We start from the raw sequence: 21,281 nt of genomic DNA on the forward strand, positions 1-21,281 counted from the left end.
TTTAAAACACATTCACTTGTTTGAACATTCGATAAAGAGAAAAACTTGAAAGTCATTTTAAGTCATGTACATATTACTTCATTTGTTACTCTTTTGCTACAGCATTCTTCACTTTACTCTATGCTCCTGTACAGTTGCCCTTGCTTGAGTTTCTTCTGAAAGCAGATCTCCTACCATCATGGAAATGTGTACATAATTGAACATAAAACAGCAAATAAAATTGCATATCACCCATTCAGCACACTCAACCGTACGCTGTAGTCGCAGTAATTAAAATATCCACCGAAGCCAATGAACTAGCAACTGGACTTTTGAACGATACAATTTCTTTACGTTTTCTCGTCTTTCATTGCGGATAGAAAAAAGCCAGCATTTCAGCAAAGTGAATCTTTTCACCCGTTCGAGGTAAATAATAATAAAAAGGGATACGGAAACCGACCACCATACGGTCAGTTCACCGCGGTTCCGTACACCAAAACCTAATCAAGCTCTTATCAAGCGCAGCGCACTGTCTGTTGCGGCAACAGTAGCGCCGGATCCCTCATGCGCTGATTCGGCTTCCATGCACCATCCGGCTGCTTTAAACCATTCCCGACAAGCGCGATTGAGGTTTTCCAGCTTCCCCTTACTCACCGTCATCCTTTTCGGGATGCAGCCGGAGTGCGACCGTAGATGGACTTGCCGACTTTTCCGTTCGCAAGTACGAGATCGGTTGGTGAACATAGTACAACACCAAGCGCCGGGATTTGGAAAAAAATATGTCCCGAAGGATAAGTACGATGGACGGATGAGCGAAAGGAAAGGAAAGTTTCCCACTGTGCACCATTGGAAACGAGCAATCAGCAACAGCACCAGCAGCAGCAGCAGCAAAAAGAAGCCAACGCAAAAATTGCACGGAAGCGAGTGCAACAAAAGCAGCGCTGGAAAAACGGGCGCAGGCAAAAGGGATAATTACTCCCAGTGCAAGCCCCGAGAAAGTAATTACACCTCGAAAATCGCAACACGTTGAGCAATCGGTCGTAGCCAAGGGGAAAGCGTGGACCCCAGTACCGAGACCGGGACCGTGTAAACGAAGAGTCAAGCACAGATAGATCGTATAAATGGTTTGTGCCAATGGAGAGGAACTGCACTGCTAAAGGGATAAAGAAGACACAACAACAGCGAAGAAAAAAGAACACCAGGACCAATACCAGAATGGTACGCGTAGTGAGAATGGTACTGGTGCGCTGGCTGTGACCTGTAGGGAAGAAAACAAGCGAACGAGCGAAGCGGGAACCCATTCACACCGTGCACCGTGTACCGGATAAGGGGTGCAACCGAGAGCAAGGGTATTGTTACGTTCGGGCAAAAGCAATTTCATGATTCCGAAACCGAGGGCAACCCATTTGCGTCCCCATTTGTCTTGGTCTCGGGCTCTACCGTCTGGCCCGGTTTTACTGGGCCCAGCGTGAAAGGGCGCGAAAGCTGCCCTATCTCCCCTCTCCCATCACGCGGGTACGCCAGGGCACAGAAGGTGCGAGCGCCTCTTCCGGCTTCTTTCATTGTCGTTAATGAAAAGATTCCTGCTCGCTGCCATTACCTTTGCCGCTGGAAAACCGGCCATTACACTTTTCCACCGCTGAGGGAGGTGTTTTTGCCTCCCAACCACTACCCCGCTTCACAACATCGGCTTGAAGGTGGTTGGCAACGAAGGGTGAATCTCAGACAGGTGGCAAAATGGTGAAACGCACCCTAAGAAGCTGTTCCGCCTAAGCAAGCACGCCGGCATAACGACAATGTTGCTGTTAGAATGCTTCGGCTATGGAATGAAGATACCGAAGGAAATGCGCTACAAAGAGGCAAATGAATCCTTTTTACACCCTTCCCGTTCTTCGACACAGCATCCTCCTTTAATGGAAGGTACCGAGAGAAGCAAAATCTACCTCCGAAGAACACCGAACCATCAAAGAGCACGCACAAATTGCAGGGAACAAAGGCACAACATTCGGAAGAGGAAGCAGGACTGCTTTTTTTCTATCTTGGTGTGTGTGTGTGGGAGGTTTGTTTTGGATTTTATGATTTTACGCTACGCTTTTGCTGATTCCTTTCGCTTCCGTTGTAGCTGTCCAATCACATCCGCCGTGTCTTTGTGTGAAGAAAGAAGGGTGTCGATTTTGGGCATCGTTTGTGGTGCGCTTGGGAAAAGGAAAACGGCACCCGACTTCCTTCCGTTATCTTATATTCCCATTGCTTCACAACAAGGTGTACTTTGGCCCCCTCACTCCCTCCGCACAAAAATCTTCAATTGGCAATGATGGGATGGTATTTGAGATGGCGTCTACTTCCTCTCTTCCTTCCTGCGTGGGGTTTACCCACGGCACAATGTCCAATCATGGCTGGCGAAGATAGGCAAAGGTGAAAAGAATGGCAAAAAGAACTCGCAAAGGCAACACGATTTGCTTACCTTCGGCTCATCACCCGGTTGGAGCGAGGAAGGGGAAGCCACACTCATTGCCATTGGAATGCTCCTGGCTGCTGAATGAATGTTTGGAATTATTTTGCTCTTTGCGCTTTCCCATCGTCTGGGGCAGCACATTGGAAGCAATGGCTCTTTTGATCATTTGTAGCTGTGGCATCTTACCAGCCCTGAACAACGACGCTGAAATGGAAACATTCGTCAAGTCATTCGGGGCCGTGGTGATGAGTGCCAGGAGGGTCTGCGCCACCCTTTGCGCTTTGCCAAATGATGCTGTTTTGGTGTAGCGTTGTACACACGGCTCTCTAGCACAAAGCGTTACTGCTATCTGGCATGCTATGTGTTCTATTTCAAAGCACTGTTTGTTTTTTGTTTCTTCATGACCTATTCTTAGCTCACGCGGAATCGCCTTTACCAGCGGGAAGGAAATAAGTTATGCAAATATTTATCGAACCATGTCGAAGGTGGGCTGGGGCCTCAAGTCTGTAATTGGAAGCAGACAAGGACTTATTTATGTTCCGGTGGGAATGTTCGTGTGGAGGTATTTAAGGAATGACACGACAAACGAAGGCATTCGAAAGTAATGCTATTAATATACTCGGTTCCGGCTGGTAAGCATTGGATTCCAGACTATTTTGCGAACTCATTTCCGGATACGATATTTGCTGTACGCGGCGCGGTTTACTTTACTAGAAACGAATAGCGAATGAAGATCGTGATTAATACACCTTTTAGATTTTAGCTGTAATTAAAATTTCGTGTAATTTAGCTTGGAATGTTTAGTAAAAAATTACTTTTTTAGCTAAAAATATACTGTCTAGCTGAGATGGTTAAACTAATAGAAAGTGTTTATTATTTCGTTACATAGCATCATCGCATTGCACATCGCTTCAAGGAACGTCGGTACTAAGCAAACATTTAGCTTTTATTTTCAAAACCTTCAACATTCTCTACCTAGTACAGCTCAAATAAACAGCACCCTACTAATGAAGCACAAATTACCTTTTTGCTAGCAACACAAAAATAATCTCTATCGTCGAAATGGTTTCTTCATTATCGAGCGGGGTGTTAGAATCTCGTCCGAAATAATTGCTACTACAGTCTGTAGGCCAGGGAGCGATTATAAAAAAAAGAAACGGAAACCCAATTGAAATCCAAGCCAACAAAACCTCAGCAACAGCAGGAATCGTTTCAACAACTTAATTATTCCGCCCTTTTAGTCCAACCTCCACGCTCGGCCTCCCTTCACCCCTTTACCGACGTTCTTCGCACCGTTGTATCCGTGACGTTCTGCGGCTTGGGTCCGAATGTGATTAGTTTCTCAGGGCCCCGGGATAATCTTTGCTTTCGATAAAGTCATCCGACACCGGGAGCCCAGGAATCCCTTCGGAGAATTCTGTTTAATTATTCCGTCCAATGCTTGCAACTGCTCGCTTTCCTTTCCGCTTTTCCTGCCTGCTTGAAAATTGCAATTTTCTTCAAATGGACCGATTGGGCAAATGAAAAAAAGGCTGAGTTGGTAGTGGAGAAACAGAAAAAAAGGGGAGTGAAAAACGCTCCATCCGAGGATGGGTGTTTTCTTTGCACTCTTTTTGCAAGGATCTACTTTCCAGAAGGAAAAAGCTTTCCCTTGTATGGCGTGTGGTCGATTATTCGAACGTTGGAATGATGCTACGAGAATGCAGCTTGTTTGGTCGCAGAAGAAGTGCATTCAAAATGGAATTCAATTGCCTCCCTTGCGGCACAGCAGCATGCAAACCGAAAGCGTACTTTAGCAGTCGCTTCCGATCGTATGGAAAGAAAGCAAAAACATTTCTTTCAACGATTTTTCAAACTTTTTTGCCCCTCTATGGCTCAACTAGACTCTTTCTCTTTTTATCTTTCTCTCTCTCTCTCTCTCTTTCTCTCTCACTCGCTCTTTCTAATATACATGCCAACTGCTAGACGCTCTCTACAGACATGACTACACGTTAGCTCGGTTATTGTTTTATCGCCATTCGAACGGCATCCAGCAATGCAAAAACTGAGACACATTGGTGACGAAAAATGGAACTGAAGGAAGCAAGAAAATAAATACAACAACAAAATATAAAACAAAATGTATTAATGCAAAATTGAGTGGCGGTTGTGGCTTCGTGAAAAAAACCAACTAAAACATTATTCTTGTATTTTGCGGGCTGGAACTACAAAAAGGATCGGTATGCATTCAAATTTCAACGTATCGAGTGTAGGACTAGAGTGCATGTGGCTAGAATCGAACCATAAGATAGTGTAAAAATATGAAAAAGCAAAATGTATTTGATTTTTTTTCTTCTTTTGACTCAACAACCGTTGTGTCGGTCAAGACCTGCCTGTATCACTTGTGTGGGATTGGCTTCCAGTGACTTATGGATTGCCCCCCATAGAAAGATAATCAAGTCCTTCGTATGGCGACACGAAGTCACACAGACACTCTTAATTTACGAACGATTCAATTTATTTACAACGAATTCACTAGCACGCAGTCAGATAGTGAATCCATGCCACCCCACCCAAAGCTCCATTCTAGGCTTGAACCCATGACGGCCATGTTATTGAGTAGTTCGTATTGACGACTGTACCACGGGATCGCTCCCAACCAACTACCAAACTGAATTGATTAGCAGAAAAGAACAGCACTATTACCAACAATGGTAAATTAAAAATAACAATGAAATCCATATTTTATTGATCTTATAGAAGCTCTTCCAGGTGAGTACGGAAATGCAGATACACGACACAAACCAGCACTCCTGATGAGCACGAAACAACTAGCAACATAAGTATGATCAGCACTACTTCGCCCGTCAGCTCAACGTAGCTCGTTGTTTGTGGTAGCTCAGATTCCTCCGTGTTTAATGATGTCGGATTTTGCTTGTCTTCATTTTTGGAAATGGTTGCGCCGAATGGCATTTGGCAACGCTTAATCGAACGGAAGATACTCTCAACCTCATGGCACCGACAGGGTTCCTTTTTGCTGGCATTCCCGCCGTGCACGAACAGTTGATCTATCGCCGTCGCTGGTAATGGAAGCTGCTGTACAATCTTCCTATTCTGTTCCGGTGTGTTACGTCTGTTCACAAACAACCAGTAGGCCACATTGCCAACCTTTTTATCCTTCACAACATTCCGACATTGCGACAGTAGCAAATAGTTATAACCGTCACCTTCCAGCTGAAACTGATGGCTGTACGGCACCAAGCATGCCGGTATGTTCATCAACAAATGCTGATCCATTTGCTCTAAAAAATTTTGTAACAATTACCCAGCTTCGAGAATTGGGCTACATAGGAGACGCTGAAATGATCACAGCGCATGTTGAGCTGCAGCACACGCTTCTTTGAATCTTTTGTCTGCGAACTGAGCGGTAAAGCTGCCGAACAGTGCAGCGACAGCTCCATACAGTGCGGCTGAATGTCGGGGATGGTAAAGATGGAGAGTCGCTTGTTGTACTTCCGCACGAAGGGTTGATATACGAGCGATGATAGAAACTCAGTATCAAAGGCTCCACTCGCGGTACGGTTAACTAGCGGTAAATTTTGATCACAGTACCAGCTGCAGCTTTTTTGGTTGTTGTTGCAATTCGAAAAGCTGGCAAACCACTGGGCGAATACGTTTGCGTCTAAGATAACTAGTGACAAAATCGGCACAAACCTTACCGGACGCATGGTGTTCGCGTACTGCCGAGTCGGACGAGGTAATGCCGCAATAACAACGTGCTCCCCACGCAGCCATTATTGAATCGTTATTATTGCATTAAACATGAGGCTTAAAAGCAATACCATCGCTTATATCGAATGTGTGACGCAAAGGTTCTGGTAACCGTGTTGTAGCAATACTTCGCTGATACGGGAATGGAACCGAAACCTATATAAGCAGTGGCGGATTAACACGAGTGTAGGCCCTAAGCTCTCAATCCCCTATTCCTTCCCAATACGTCCCCGTCGTACAGAATGGTAACATATCTTTCAATTATCCATGCTAGGGTATACGGTGAAACCCAACTTCTTGGGCGGATGGTTTGCATGACTAAATTGAGAAGGGGTCAGATGATTGATCTTCAAGGCGCTACTTGACAGCGTCTCGCTATGAAAAAGGACTTACGATTGAAAGGTGAAACGTGAAACTGCTGAACTCTTTCGTTGGATGGAAGTACCCGTATTCTGTTTGACGAGGTCTAGACCCACGGTTTCGAGATTGTAGCACTTTTTTGCAGCTTGGATGCATCGATGACGAAAAGTAGTTCTTATATACGCAGCTAAAGAGGGAATTCGACCGATTGCCCAACACACTACACGACCGGGGGAAGCGCTTCCAGTCAACAACAGAATCGCCGCGATGTCCCTTGCAGACCTATGGTGACGTATGGTGTAACGACCCAGCAACACTGCAGCCAAACTAAAGATTGGCCGCTTACCACGTGGAGAGCGCATGAAACGATTCGACGAAGAGCGCAGACGAGCACTATCCGAGAAGAATGAAGCGCGTGCCCACATGGTGCAGAATGAAACTCCGTCAGAACGTGGAGAACTATAGACATCTCTGATCAAACCCGTAAGGTATCCGGAGCGGAAGGTGATCGAAAGGTGGAAGTACTACTTCGAAAGACACCTGAATGGAGCAGTGACAAGAAAGGTGTAAGTGCTAGTACAAGGCAACCACCACAGCAACAGCACAGCAGCAACAGTGACAGCATTGGTGCAGACGACGTGGTGCCTCCGCTACCTCTGGATGAGATTGCCAGCGCCATTAAGCATCTTAAGAGTGATAAGTCTGCTGGCAGCGACCGGTTGGCGACCGAGCTCTTCAAGATAGGACTGGAGAGGCTTACCGTCGAAATGTATCAGCTTAGCAGGAGGAACTACCGGGGGATTGGAGGCTGGATGTCAAGATCATGTCCCAGATCCTGTTATGCAGACATGAGCTCCTTGCTACAAATTTCGTAGGCAGCTACCAATCAGAATTTGTTCTAGGCAAATCCACTACCGACCAAATTTTTACTCTATAGCAAATACTCCAGAAGTGCCGAGAGCATCAGATCCCTACACACCACGACACCATATACCGGATTGAACTATGGAACATCATGCGGCCGTACCAGAAAGTTGATCCGGCTGTCAGAGGATACCATGAATTAGAGGGTGCAATGCAACGTGAGAGTATCGAACTTGATGTCGGATTCATTCGAATCTCACAGGGGTCTGAGGCGAGGTGTTCTCGAAGTGACTCTCCTGTCTGCTCTTTACAGGGTTTTCCAGGAGTTCTCATAGCTGTGAGACACTTTATTGAGTCTTTCTTACGCGAAATGAACTTTATGTAATGGAAAATGAACTCTATAGCACTCTTGTTGGACAAATCCGAGAGGAATTTCCAAGGAGCCTGTCCAAAAAGCGTGCCATAGAGTCTAATTTCCAACCTATGTAGTTCACTTCCCACAAGAAAAAGTCAATAAAGAGTCTCACATCTATGAGAACCCCTGGAAACCCCTATAAAATCGCTCTAGAAGGTGTCATTCGAAGCGTGGGGCTAGACAACGACATCCGTGGCACGATCCACTATCGGTCTCTGATATTTCTTGGCTTCGCGAATGATATCGACATCATCGGTAGGACAACAGTTGAAGGTGTGTGAGGCGTACAACCGACTCAAACGCGAAGCAGCAAGAATTGGATTGATAATCAATGCGACAAAGACGAAGTACCCGCTTTCCGGAGACTTATACATCGATATCGGCCCAATCGATGTATCGTAAAAGCTCCAATATTTTTTTTTTTATCCAATCGGAAAAATGTCAGCCAAGATGCAAAACAACAAAATGAGAAAAACAACAATTGATCCAAACGTCAACAAACCCTGCAGGAACGTGTTAATTAAATGGCATTCCTTGCAGAAGATCATTCACTAGTGTTTGTCGATGTTGAAATTTTTTTCGGTTCCAAAGAATTTGAGTCTGTAAACGATGCCAAAGACACACACAAACAAAAATCCTTCCAAAAATCTCGTTCCTATCTGGGTCCCACTGGATGGGTATATTTTCCGCCAGTCGACGCAGACTAACCATCTCACAAAACAGTACTCCATCCCTCGTCCGTGCTGGGAACGTGTTGCCCGAAAGCAGATTCTTGTGACATAGTTTCCTTTTTTTGCTATCGTTTTCTTTTTTTTGCAAAGCGCTAATCACGATATACGGTGCTGAGCCGGTAACTTTAGCTCCCTCCTCGCGCTTGATATCACAAACAAGACGAGCAAGCGGAATTGGCTGCTTTGTAGGGACGAACCCTTACCCTACAGGCGGGCAGGAGTGAGTTAAGAAAGTCAGCTTTGTCAGCGGCAACACGTGGCATACCGCTACGTCCGACTTTTGCGTCTCGCTAATTAAGTTGTCCTTTCACGCTGCCGATGCTTCGAAACCGAGAAGGTTGCATTTATCGAACACTCTCACACACTAAAACAGTAAAGCAACACAAGAAAAAAAAGCAAACAGAAAATTTCATTTTCTTTCTCGAACAGGAGCAGAGTTTGACGCTGCGGCAGGTGATTGCGGAACGGCATTAATGAAGCGACTGGTACAACTTTGCTACTTCTGGGGCGTACGAAGTGAAACGACGAGTGGGCATCGCAAGCAAACCCCCAACCCAAGCGGAATGTCGATCATTGTGGCAGGTTACTGCAGCAGCAATGTGACGTGCTTTTTTACATTAAGGGTATGCTTCTAATGCTTCGTTTGCGGTTCGCTTTCACGCTCATTTCTTCCGATGGCGGTGGTGACCGTTTGCGGTTAGTTAGGGCTTTGAATAATTCATTAGCAACATTGTCCTTGCCGTTTTGGGTCGGTGAGCAGCCGCACAAAAAAAAAAAAAGAAAAATTAAGGAACGGAAGCAATCGAAGCACATTCTCGGGTGGAAGAATTACTTTATTAATGCTCTATTTGTTCCATTTGACGGGAATCGTCGTACATTGGGGGTGTTTTTTTTTTTTTTTTTTTTTTTTTTGACTAGAGGAAAGTACCTAGGACAAGTTTTTACTACCAAATGAAGCTTTATTGGGACTAATTGTTTACTTACAGAAAAACGTGAATTAGTTTGCAGTAGGGTATAAGTAAGGTGTATCATAATTTATTATTGTTTGATTTGAATACGTTGAAAGGAAAAGAATGCAATCAGAAGCTCAGCAGACGTACGAAAGAAGCAATAACGTTTATGGCTGTTAGAGAAAACTGAAAATTCGGCCCTTTCCGTTTTAAGTTGATAGGCTGAAGATTCAGCCTGTCAGCTGTTTGCATTGTATACCAGTTTTCGAGTAGTTATCTATGTGGCTATAATATACAGGTAGTGATGGGTCAAGTAGCACAGTGCTACCACGCACGCACAGCACATCAATATGTGCGAGCACACTTGCACACCAAACAAAATTGTGGTACCACTTTTTGCAACCGCACAATTTTGTGCTACCGCACAATTTTGTGCAACCGCACAATTTTGTGCAACCGCACAATTTTGTGGTACCGCACAATTTTGTGGTACCGCACAATTTTGTGCGCGCACAATTTTGTGCTATAGCACAATTTTGTGCACGCACTATTTTGTGCTTTGACGCACTATTTTGAGCTATAGCACAATATGTGCAGCATATTTTTCGTATGTAGCCCAACAATGGTGCTCAATAAAAAAGGGCATCACAAAAACTGTCCGCAGAACCAAACTGACGTAGCACGAGAATATAGAACCGCACATTCGATGTGGTAAAACATTTACTACAGTTGCGCAAAACTGTGCGCACACAAAATTGTGCTATAGCTCAAAATTGTGCTCTACCACAAAATTGTGCTCTTTCAAAAATTGTGCTCTACCACAAAATTGAGCTCTACCGCAAAATTGCTTGCGCACAAAATTGTGCGCACACGAAATTGCGTCATAGCACAAAATAGTACACGCACAAAATTGTGCTATAGCACAAAATAGTGCGCGCACAAAACTGTGCGGTACCACAAAATTGTGCGGTACCACAAAATTGTGCGGTTGCACAAAATTGTGCGGTTGCACAAAATTGTGCGGTTGCACAAAAGTGGCACCACCACAACACCGCACACTTATTTGTGTGTGGTAGCACCGCACCACACAGTAAAAAGTGCAACTTGACCCATCACTATATACAGGTGGGCTTATCCCAAGGTGTATGAATTAAGCAGGCTGATTGTTATCGCTTCTGTTTCTCAATGCAGATTTTAAGAGTATTTTGTGTGTTCGTTAAGCCTTTCAGAAAGTTTTTTCAAATTGTTCAAATTTGGTTATAAAAAACATGCTATGAGACCACCTGGACTGCATACATTTTGATTCTATATTCCATCACCTGATCTCTTTAATGCACTTTGGGATAAATGTAAACAACACCGTGTTTTCGAGCAGATACTGGAATCTAATTCTAGCTTTGAGGCTAGAATAATCTAGACTGAAAATTGCAGGCTAGTTTTTGTGTGGTTTTGTATGGAGTGTTTACATGATTTCAGCCTCCAACTGTCAAACTCCATACCAAAAAGCTAACTAAAATCGTGAAGGGTCCCAATAATCGTAAGAGAGAGTGTTTATCTGACGTCATTCCGTCTTGTACAAAGATAAGTAATGCGATGCATAATGAATATCATTGTCTTTATACAAGCACACGAGTATGCACACGAGTTATAAAAATCACACTTTACTCGTAGACTATTCTACATTTCATCGTACGTTTTGCAGCTGTTCAAAAGATGTCAACAACACTAGCAGCTTTGAATTATACTTTTATTTGCACTTTTTTCGTCATTATTCGAGGCAAATAATATAACAGCGATCAGTTCATCACGATTCCCATCAACCGTAGCGCACTATGCTCGTATACATAATCGAACAATCGTTCTACGGCCATTATTCTATAAGAATAGAACCCAAAACCAATCCAAAACCCCCGCTAAACCGACAGTGCACACCGGCGTCGATATTGAGCTCCACGCCAAATGCGCACCGAGTCTTATAACAAGCATTTCTCATATTGTACTGATTCTTCCGATGAAATGCCCTTCTTTGTGCTAGCGGCACGGCACTGCTTCCCGGGATTTGATAATGCAATCGAACACAGTTAGCATCAAGTGGAAAGAACCTTCATTCTTCACACGGTACGCCACACGCTCGTTCACAGGATTTTTGACGAAAAGAACATGAGGGTCGGTGGATAGATTCCTTCGCAAGACATTCGTTGAGATCTGGTGAACTTTGCTCACATACACCCTCCAGCATCTGTGTGTGTGTGTATGTGTGTGTTTATGTGTGTGTGTGTGTGATTCAAGAAATGTATTGTTCGAATTGCTTCGAGAAACTAAATCGAAAACTTTATCCATCATCTTTCGTCTACGCACAACAAAACCGTTCACCGTGTGTCTGATTCCGCGAGGACTGTGTTCCCCCGAACAGCGTTTGAGGCGGACGGAGGGTCCGTAAAATAGGGCACGAGTGGGGTGCATTATCTACCGCTGTACCATTCCCTTTCGGCCTGTCGGTTTTCCCGAGAGACTGCGTGAGAGGAGCGAAAGCGTTGGCACCATGACAGGCTGCCGACGGTCGGACTGTTCCGCCAAATCGGCCGAAGCACACCGCACGTGTGGCGCACGGAAAATTGTATCCCCAAATTCCAATCATATATTCAATATTGATTTTGCAATTCGCAAATTTTCATCCCCAGACAGGGGACAGTATAGAAAGTTTCTGCGATGGTGAAGCTGGAAGCGTATCGTATGAAGCTGGAGCGGGCCCATATTAACGTCAATGGGTCACCGTCGCCCACCTTCATTATCAGGTCGGACGTTGCCAAATCGAAGCCTTGCCCAGGGGGAAGCGACTGGCGTGTGCGGGAGACGGAAAAATGCTTTATGTTTCGCTGCACACCAGTAAAGGGATAAGTGCGTACGATAACTTTATTCCAGGGATGGGCAATCAGTTATTAATACAGACAACAAATGCATACTTTTAATTTGATTTTTGGATGGTTAGATAATTTAAATGTTTTATTTGAGTTTACGTTCTTATTTTCAAATATTATTCAATGCATTGTTTTTTCATTCCAAATACCAAATATCATATGCTTCTTTGTTTCTAAACTCATTCAACTCGTTTCCTCTTTAGAATTCTTATTTTTACCGCCAATGTGTATGTAAAAATTAAATGTATTTAAAACGTCGATCCTTGAAATAAATAATCAAATAGTATAACTAATATTCTTTTCGATTTAAAACTTAATCCAAATGCTGTAGCGGCCCAACTTGCTCATCCCTGTTTTTGCAACGTTTATTCCGTACCCTCCAACAAAAGCAGTAGAACTCTCCACACTCTCATATGCACACATACATTCTGTCCCCAAATTCCTTCTCCCTTCCCGGGCGGGGATTGAATCGATGCCAATATGCCTAAATTTAACATACTTCCTTTTCGTCTACCCAACCAATTACCCTTTCGCCATTCCCCAGGAACGGAAGTCCTTCGCTAGCAACGATTCCATCAATCGAAGTTTTCGCGTTCGATCCGACCCGGTCGGATAATACAATTTTAATTAAAAACATAGTTCCTTCCGCTCCTTTGCACCCGTCTCCACTGCCACCGTTTTACCGCGCTCAAAAGGGACTGAAAAACTTTTCCAAAAACACACATTCCCCCGCATACAAGCACGCGCGCACGCATAGTGGAATGTAGGCGCGCGTGAAGGATACTTCAAACTAACCTGCACACTCACAATGGCGTTCGGTCAATATTTAATTTAATTTTGTGCTTCACAGAGTCACGCATGCTGAGCGCGAATGTTCGCATGGGCGCATGGGACGCAGCCTACTGATGGTATTCGGAAAAATGCGCCATATTGGTACGCATACAGTAAAATGCTCTTGAAATGCCGCTTCAGTTTTTGAGTACCGATCGGCACGGTGCACAAGTTATACTAAAAGAGAGTTAGAGAAAGAAGTGGAGAGGAGGGAGGGTTTAGTTGATGTTCTTCTTTTTTTTGTCCTGCTCTTGTGTTTCCATTCCACAATATTTGCTGCTACCTAAGAAAGCGATAAAATGCCACACAGCTTGCCTTTAAATGCTAGAACGCGGTCCACTGTATGGAGTGTTAGTGATTGGTGTGAAGAGCGGGACGGGAGAGGACGCAACCATGAACAGGAAACCCATACTCACCTTGCACATCGATGCAGCCGATCTGCTTCTTCATCGGGCTGGCATTTATCTGACACATGTAGCAGCCTCGGTCGGATTCGCGCAACTGTCGAATACGCAACCGCCACGTACGAAAGTCCTCGTGTACGACGCTGATGCGTGAGTTGTGCGTTACGACGCGACCCTGCAACGCTAGCACGGTTTGGTCCGATGCTCGCAGCCAGCCGACCTTGTACCGGCCAAGGTTCTTGACCGAGCAGGTCAGGATCGCTTCACGCCCGGTCGGGGACGAGATGTTCTGTATCGTACCCTCGAACTCGGGCTCTAGGTCAACTGGTAGCTGCTGTGATTGGTTTAGGTCTGGAAGGGAGAACATTTAAGAGATAAAATTTTAAAAAAATGGTCGTTTGATGATCGAAGTTGTTGTCAAAATATTTGATGATATAAATATTTGAATTGTTTTATAAAGTTCATTAAACTCAAATAAAAAAAATGGCATTTAAAAAAGAAACCAAATATTTTAATAATAGCAACTTGTCCCTGCCAGTGTAAGACCGTTATTTAACGGAGAGGAGCGCTGCTCGTCTTTTGGCTCCTCTGATCTTTTTCTTGTCATGTATCGTGTATTCAATACTATCTGTGATCGTTACACCAGTCAAATAGTTCATTTCGCCGTATATTTCACCATGTATAGCCGCGCAGTGAAGTCCCAATCTACGTTCCTAAATTGTATTCGTTCTGTGCGCGTTACCTCGACTTGACAAGATTGTACTAATTTAGATGTTAAAAGTGTGTTTTATTAAGATGTGGTCTGCGGTGCTTAAAAATTAAGATGTGGTCTGTTAAATTTTAACAATAAATAACAAAATTATCGATATTATCTGATAAAGAATGAACATAAATCAAACTTTCAAAACAATTTATAAGCAAAGCAATAAGTAAGTTTCTATGGTTGTTTTTGTAAACATAATACATAACGTTAAATAGGGTCGTAAAATGCGGTGGGCGGTCCCGTGGTATGGTCGCCAACTCGTACGAGTCAATAACATGCCCGTCATGTGGTCAAACCTAGAATGAACCATCTCTCCCTAGCAAGGATTGGATTTAAGTCTCGAAAGCTTGTACAGGCCGGGCATGAAATTTTTCTCAGCATGAAATTTTTGTGAATTTTTCAAAAACCCGTTTTTCTCATACAAATGGATGCTTTTTAAATTGAACTGTCAGTCAACTATTGAGCGTTCAACTAAAACGCATGCTTACTAAAGTTGAAACTAAAGCGTTCAACTATTAAATTCTGACTGTATATAGCATATTCAATTGTATTTTAATAGAATTAATAAAGACTTTGAAATTTTATATTTAACCTAACACGAACAATTATTTTACTTTTCATGAAAAACAAACTACAAAAAATGTAGATGTAAAAAATATCTACAAAATATATATTTCTGGTATTTTGATCTTTTTATCTACTTTCATGTATTTTTGTTTTAATGAAACGTTAAACCATTATAAAGATATTTACACAATGGGCTCAAAACGGACCTACACCTTGTTTGTATTAATATTTCAAAAGTTCATTTTTACATTTTATACCTTATCGTATCCATATTGACTGTACTTTCATTTATAAACATTTCATTGCATGCTTTTCGGCAGAAAACTTTTCCCCCGTGAGACCTTGCCCTCTTGTTTGCCTAGCAAAAGCAACACACATACCCACAAACACAACCTACGCTAATTGAAGCCATAGTCGAAGTTTATCCCTTTCCGCCTCGGGGTTTATCCGTTCGGCGAAAAAAAGGGTTTGATTGCAAAGTTGGGATTTTATCTACAAATCCTTTTGCTCTATGCAGTTTTGGCCGGAGTCAAAACCCCGAACCTTCAATCCCACCCAGCATCGTAATGTAATAGCACGGCATGTGACTGGCCCTGTGGTCCGGGGTGACCGGGCACCGGAAAATACCGTAACATTCGTTTAACATATTCATATGAAAGTTTTCACCGCTTGGGTTATGGTGTATTTTTTCCACACAAACGTCGCATTCGCAACTGCCCCTTGCAGAACCATTCCGCCAGGCTGGTGACCTGGCGAGCTATCTGGTCTGGTGGGCAGCACTCTAATGCTGCCAGATTTATCTCTGGCTTTATCGTTCCGTTACTTCCGCTGGCCGAAGTTGATGAATAATTTTAAAACACAAAACCGCCCGACTATGGCTTCCGCTGTGGGCGAGGCAACCGGGTGTGCAGGAGTGCAACTACATTTTTCGAGGTTTTCAGGCTTATTTTGAGCCAAATGAAAAGAAAAAAGAAAACGCTGAGAACAGCTGAAGGGATGAAACCGAGGAAGGAACGCCTTCGTTGCATTAAAAAAAGCAACGAAAGCTGAAGGATTTTGAGCTGACCATATCAAATAAGAGTAGACTGTAGCGAGCAAACCAGGAAAAAACGGGTAAGTACAAAACCCTCAATGCCAGTGAGAAAGAATAGAATGAACAGCAAATAGAGCGAAAGTTTATCGAATTTCATGGCGATGGAGGTTCCCTCGCAGTCTAGGTTAAAATCCACTTTCTTTATCGTTTCATTTCGTTGTGGCCTAAGGGAAGCCTAACTCGTCCGACCTGAAGAGCGAGGCTTTTGGCAAGATAAAATCAGTGCATACAAAGCAGTGGGCAGGCCAGGCATGCAGATTAGCTGGGTCCAAGGGGCCATCGTTTGATGTTCAAAATGGCTCAGTAAAAACTGAAGCAATCGTAAAACGTGAAAGTCACCTCAATACAGCACCGGTGGTTAGCAGCTTATGATCCAATATTTCCAACGATGTTTCTTACTGCACACAATACTTCCAATACCTTGTAGTTTGTAGCAAATGTGAAGTAGCCATCAAAGGATTCCTTGTTCGAAGGGGGTTTTGTAAATTTGGTAATCTGAGATTTGCTGTTCGCTGTCCGAGGTGAGCATGTATCTTTTGCATGCACTCATTGGTAAGCGTTTGATAATGCAATAGCTCAAGAATTTAATGCAGGATAATAGTGCCACACAAAACGGAACGTATTTGATCGAGCCTGTAGAATTATCAAGCAGGCAGGCGTCCTATGCGGCCATGTCAGCCTGTAGAGGCATCTTATTTTGTACCAAGCAGCCAGATAGTCATTCCTTGCTACGGACTCCGTCCGTGTGGGGCTCGATCCCATAACGGGCATGTTATTAAGTCACACGAGTTGACGATCCGTCCTCTGTACCATTGTTGTTCGAGGTTGTTTTCCCTTTTTAAGGATTGCTTTTTCTTGTTGCATTTGTATACATAAGTTGGCCGGTCTGATGGCACAGTCGTCAACGCTTCTACCTAAAAACATGCTCGTCATGGGTTCAAGATCCGAATGGACCGTGCCCCCATACGTAAAACTTGACTATCTTGCTATATTAATAAGACACTGAAACATATGTCTTCAGTGCGTTTCGAATTCTAATTTAGTGCCTATAAATATGCAATGAATGGCCGAATATGTCAATTTGTTGTCTCCAATAAGGACTAATAAAAATTCCATTCATTTTTAATTTTGTACTATCTGATTGGGCGAAAAAATGAAATCTAATTGGAAATAAAACCGATCGAGCTACAAGTTCAAAACATCCCGGTATCATCAATTTGTATAGCAAAGAATCAACTTGTATAACAGCAAACATTAGTATTTATTTGTTTCTTTACATCAAGCTTTAGAAAAAGAACGATTTCTAGCAATTATATCCTATGACAACTACAGCAAACTACAACTCACAGGAGATTTATTCTGTAACTAGTATAACAGGATGCCAAACAATTTTCCGTCAAATTTTACATCACATTACAACACATTATTCACAAAGAGCCTCCATTCATTTCGAGCTGCATTAAGCCCACCCATTTGTACTGGAATCTTGTTTACAAAAACGTCATACAGCATATTGTTTTGCTCTCTTTAAATGTGTTACAAAACGCCCGAGCAGATGCTTCGGTTTCAGTGCAGCAGCAGCAGCTGTGTCAGCTTCAATATCCTGTTCAAGCTCCTGCCAACACAAAACAGTGGCAAATGTTTCCCATGTTGCCACGAAACAGTGCTCTTACCACCGGGGAGTCGACCAGACTCCGGACCATTGCCGTGTTGTTGGTGTTTCATCTCCATAAAGCTAATGAATTAATTGGAGAATAAACATGAATGAAATGTTTCTCCCGAGCCACTCCGACCGGTGCAGCAGTGGTGTACACCGAACGTGTACCTACCACTCGGCCAGCCGTCCACTTACATGTGCTGAATGTGCTGCCCATGTTGTACACTTTTCGGTACTTAATGGATGGCCAGTGGGATGTACTGCCACACGGTCCGCACAGCAAACGGCACAGCCGGGGTAAATCGACCAAAGGAAAACTGCCCGTGTGCATGTATGTATGTATGTGCGCTGTGAAACTTTACCACTCACAAACAAAGCAGCCAGTGCAGTGGCTGGGCAGTGTTTGTAACGAATGCAACCGACATTCGTCCACCGGCACACGCTCGCCAGCATCGTCCTTTGGAAAGGCGTAATCTTTCTATAATTTGACAACTTCTAACACGACTCGGCACTTTGTCGCTTACAAGTCTCGCTGGCCAACGAAACGACTGAGATTGTCTGCAAGAAGCCGTCGGTCGTTGGTTGAAGTTAGTTTGTGCTTCTCTTTCTCAAAGCCCTGCTTGTAACCATACAATGTGCAGCTAGCGCACTTCGGCCTTTTTTTTTTACATGCACAGTAACCGGAACGAGCTTGTTAAAATGTTGACCATTGTTGCTTAGTGTAAGCTTTACAAAGTTTTCATTGGTTAAAGAAGAAATGCAAATGATTTTTTTACTGTAATCGAGCGAATGATGCATCGTTATATATCCATCCTCGATAACGGTTGAGCTACCATCAGCGCTACGAACACACACACATGTACATTTCACATTAAATTCAATATAATAAACAAACTATCTTCCCCACATGCAATGCAGTCGAAGCCTGATTCTTTAATCTTTTTACAACATTAAATAGTCAAATGTAAATTGGAAATGGAATTCAATCGAAGTCACAATACATAAATGTGTGTCTGTCAGTCTGTCAAAGGATTGAAAGTGATTTTGATCCTTATGAACTCTTTCGTCACTGGAAATAAATAAATATATTTTTGGCATGCATTTGTTGCATTGTTTAATACAAATGTTATATAAAGCCAAATAATATACATTTGCAACAAACTTAATAGAAATAAAACTCACGATAGCTATCCAGGCAGAGCTCTCTTTGTGGTTGTGTGAATTACTTGATAATTTATGTGAAAAAGGTTTAACTATTATAGGGTGTGTTTTCTATTTTTTTATAAATAATTGCTGCTAATATGATCCTCATAAAATGTTTAATAGTTTAAAAATAACAAATTTTATATTTACGATTAATTACGCTTTTGGCGTAAACACGTATTGCCTCAACTATTGTACATTTTTTGTCAATGTTCAAAAGATAAAACATATTGACGATAAAACTATATGAAATGACTTGAAATATTATCCTGAAGCACTTGAAATCTCTTAATATAACCCCAATCTTTGAAAGAATTTAAATTAAAACCCCTGCTACAGCATACACCTTCTTCTTTCTCCTTCCAGCAACTTCTTACAATCTTACAACAACAACAACAACAACACTCAACGGTGGCTGAACAACAGCAACAACTTACCTTGCAGGGCCGGAGAAAGCGAACCATCCAGCCGGTGAACTATCAGCAGCAGCAGCACGAGCACAATTTGCATGCAAACCGTCTCCATTGTCGGGGAACGGCGTAAAAGCATCGAATCGACTTTCGCTCTGACACGTTCAATTCTGCTCCGGAAAGAACCGATTTCACATTCAGCACTGGTTTGGCGAGCCACCTTCTGCCCGATTACGGGTGCCGCGGGTAAAAGGGCCTGCAGTGGGGAGTTTTTATTTCTTTCCGTATCGTCCCGGTAAGCACTACACTCTGTGCCTTATTTTCTCCGGTCCCTCTTTCTCGCTCTCTCTCTCTCTCACACACACACACACACACACCCTCTGTCTGCACTGTACCGTGCAGCGCAGCAATGATTGTTGATTTCACGGAAAAAATGTGTAAAAAGACTTTTCCCACTTGACACTGCACCGGAAATCGTAAGCCCGCAAAATGGGGCTCCACACACACACACACACACACACACACTTTAAACCGATCGGATCGCGTCGCGTCGTTTCGATCTGCTCCCGTTCTTCCCTCCCATCTGCCTACGTTACAGATTGAAAGGAAAAGTAAGACGACAGCACCACAGCCACCTGACCGTGCGAAGGTTCCGAAGCCATCGCGTTAGATTCACTCCAGCACCGCCAGCCCGCCTGCTCCGTGTCAGATGGGCGGATTTGAATAAAATAAACAACACTTTTCACTCACGGCGATTTTTCACGCTGTTCCCTCCATTATGCCCGTACGACCGGTTGCTGCCAGCGATGGGCACAGCTTTTCACTGCCATGCTAACCTACGTACGCGAACCCGCATACTAATCCACGGAAAATGAAGGGAAAATGCGAAGCAAGGGGAAAGAAAAATAACTCAAATGGAATCTTTCACATTCACAAATTCTAACCGGAACTCAATGGCAAACGCCCTCCAAAAAAAAAACGGCAATTGTGTACACAAAACCAAAGACACACACACTGACACGACACCGATTCACTCACCGCACGTTATCCGACACCTGTAACGCGCGGGTCACGATTTTTTTTTTCCTTCCGCAAATTTCCTTCCTTTATTTCGCTTCACTTAACCCTTTTAACTGTATAGAAGATTGTTTTTTTTACATCGGAACACTCACGTTTCTCCACTCACCACCGATGGGTGTGTTTTTTATACGCCTTCACCACCTGGACCAGAAATGGAAGGAAAAAGAGAGAAAAATAAGAACCAATGCACTCTGTTGGTCGTTTTCTGCCATACAGTTTTCCTGTTCGGAATGCTCATTCAGCCCCCGATTCGCTAATCCTTTAGCATTACGCGAAAAATCACTTTTCATCGCACAATTCAGGTTGAAGAGGTTTTTGTGGGCAAGCGATTGGGCTACGGTTTGGTCGTACTGTCTGTTCTGCAGTCGCACGAACGCATCACTCAGTGGATTGGATGAAAACAGTCTGAGACAGTGCAGGCAAAGTGGAGGCTGTCTACTAGTAGCAACCGATGTCAAATGATGATCGATCTAAAACCGATCATGCTTATCTCGTACTAGTCGGCTTAGGGACAATCCTTCCCAAATCTGAAGTACTTTTGCATGTTGTGCTACGGTACGAATGGGCTATTTAGCTCCGAATAAAAACAACGGCCATGTATAAGTCACTGACTTTAATCAAAGCATGCATAAAGGTAAGACTTATGTTAAAGCTATTTTACTATCTTACAAAAAATCACTTTCTAATGGTTTGAATTTCTGCACAATCATGCAGAAAAGAAAACATAAACCTTATGTTATGCATTGGGCAATATAATAAATTAATGGAAACAAATGGTGAATAATTGGCTAATAAATCATTTAATCTTATCCGGGTGATTTTCTATAATTATATTTGTATCCAATTTCCAA

General features: G+C 43.2%; 1 protein-coding gene across 3 annotated transcripts in view; it reads right to left on the minus strand.

The window, feature by feature from the left end:
- The window catches only part of LOC121588974 (lachesin), a 63,762-nt gene that overhangs the window by 32,349 nt on the left and 10,132 nt on the right, over positions 1-21,281 (minus strand). For 2 of the 3 annotated variants that reach the window (XM_041907470.1, XM_041907471.1), the window contains exons 2-3: positions 19,378-20,571; positions 13,670-14,008 (exon numbers count right to left, since the gene is read on the minus strand). In XM_041907470.1, coding sequence (XP_041763404.1) covers positions 13,670-14,008; positions 19,378-19,489 — 451 coding nt within the window. In that variant the 5' untranslated portion in view covers positions 19,490-20,571. The remainder of the gene's footprint in view (positions 1-13,669; positions 14,009-19,377; positions 20,572-21,281) is intronic. The other variant, XM_041907472.1, reaches the window with a different exon arrangement.

This window comes from Anopheles merus, chromosome 2R, assembly GCF_017562075.2.
Source record: "Anopheles merus strain MAF chromosome 2R, AmerM5.1, whole genome shotgun sequence".
Classification (NCBI taxonomy): Eukaryota; Metazoa; Arthropoda; class Insecta; order Diptera; family Culicidae; genus Anopheles; species Anopheles merus.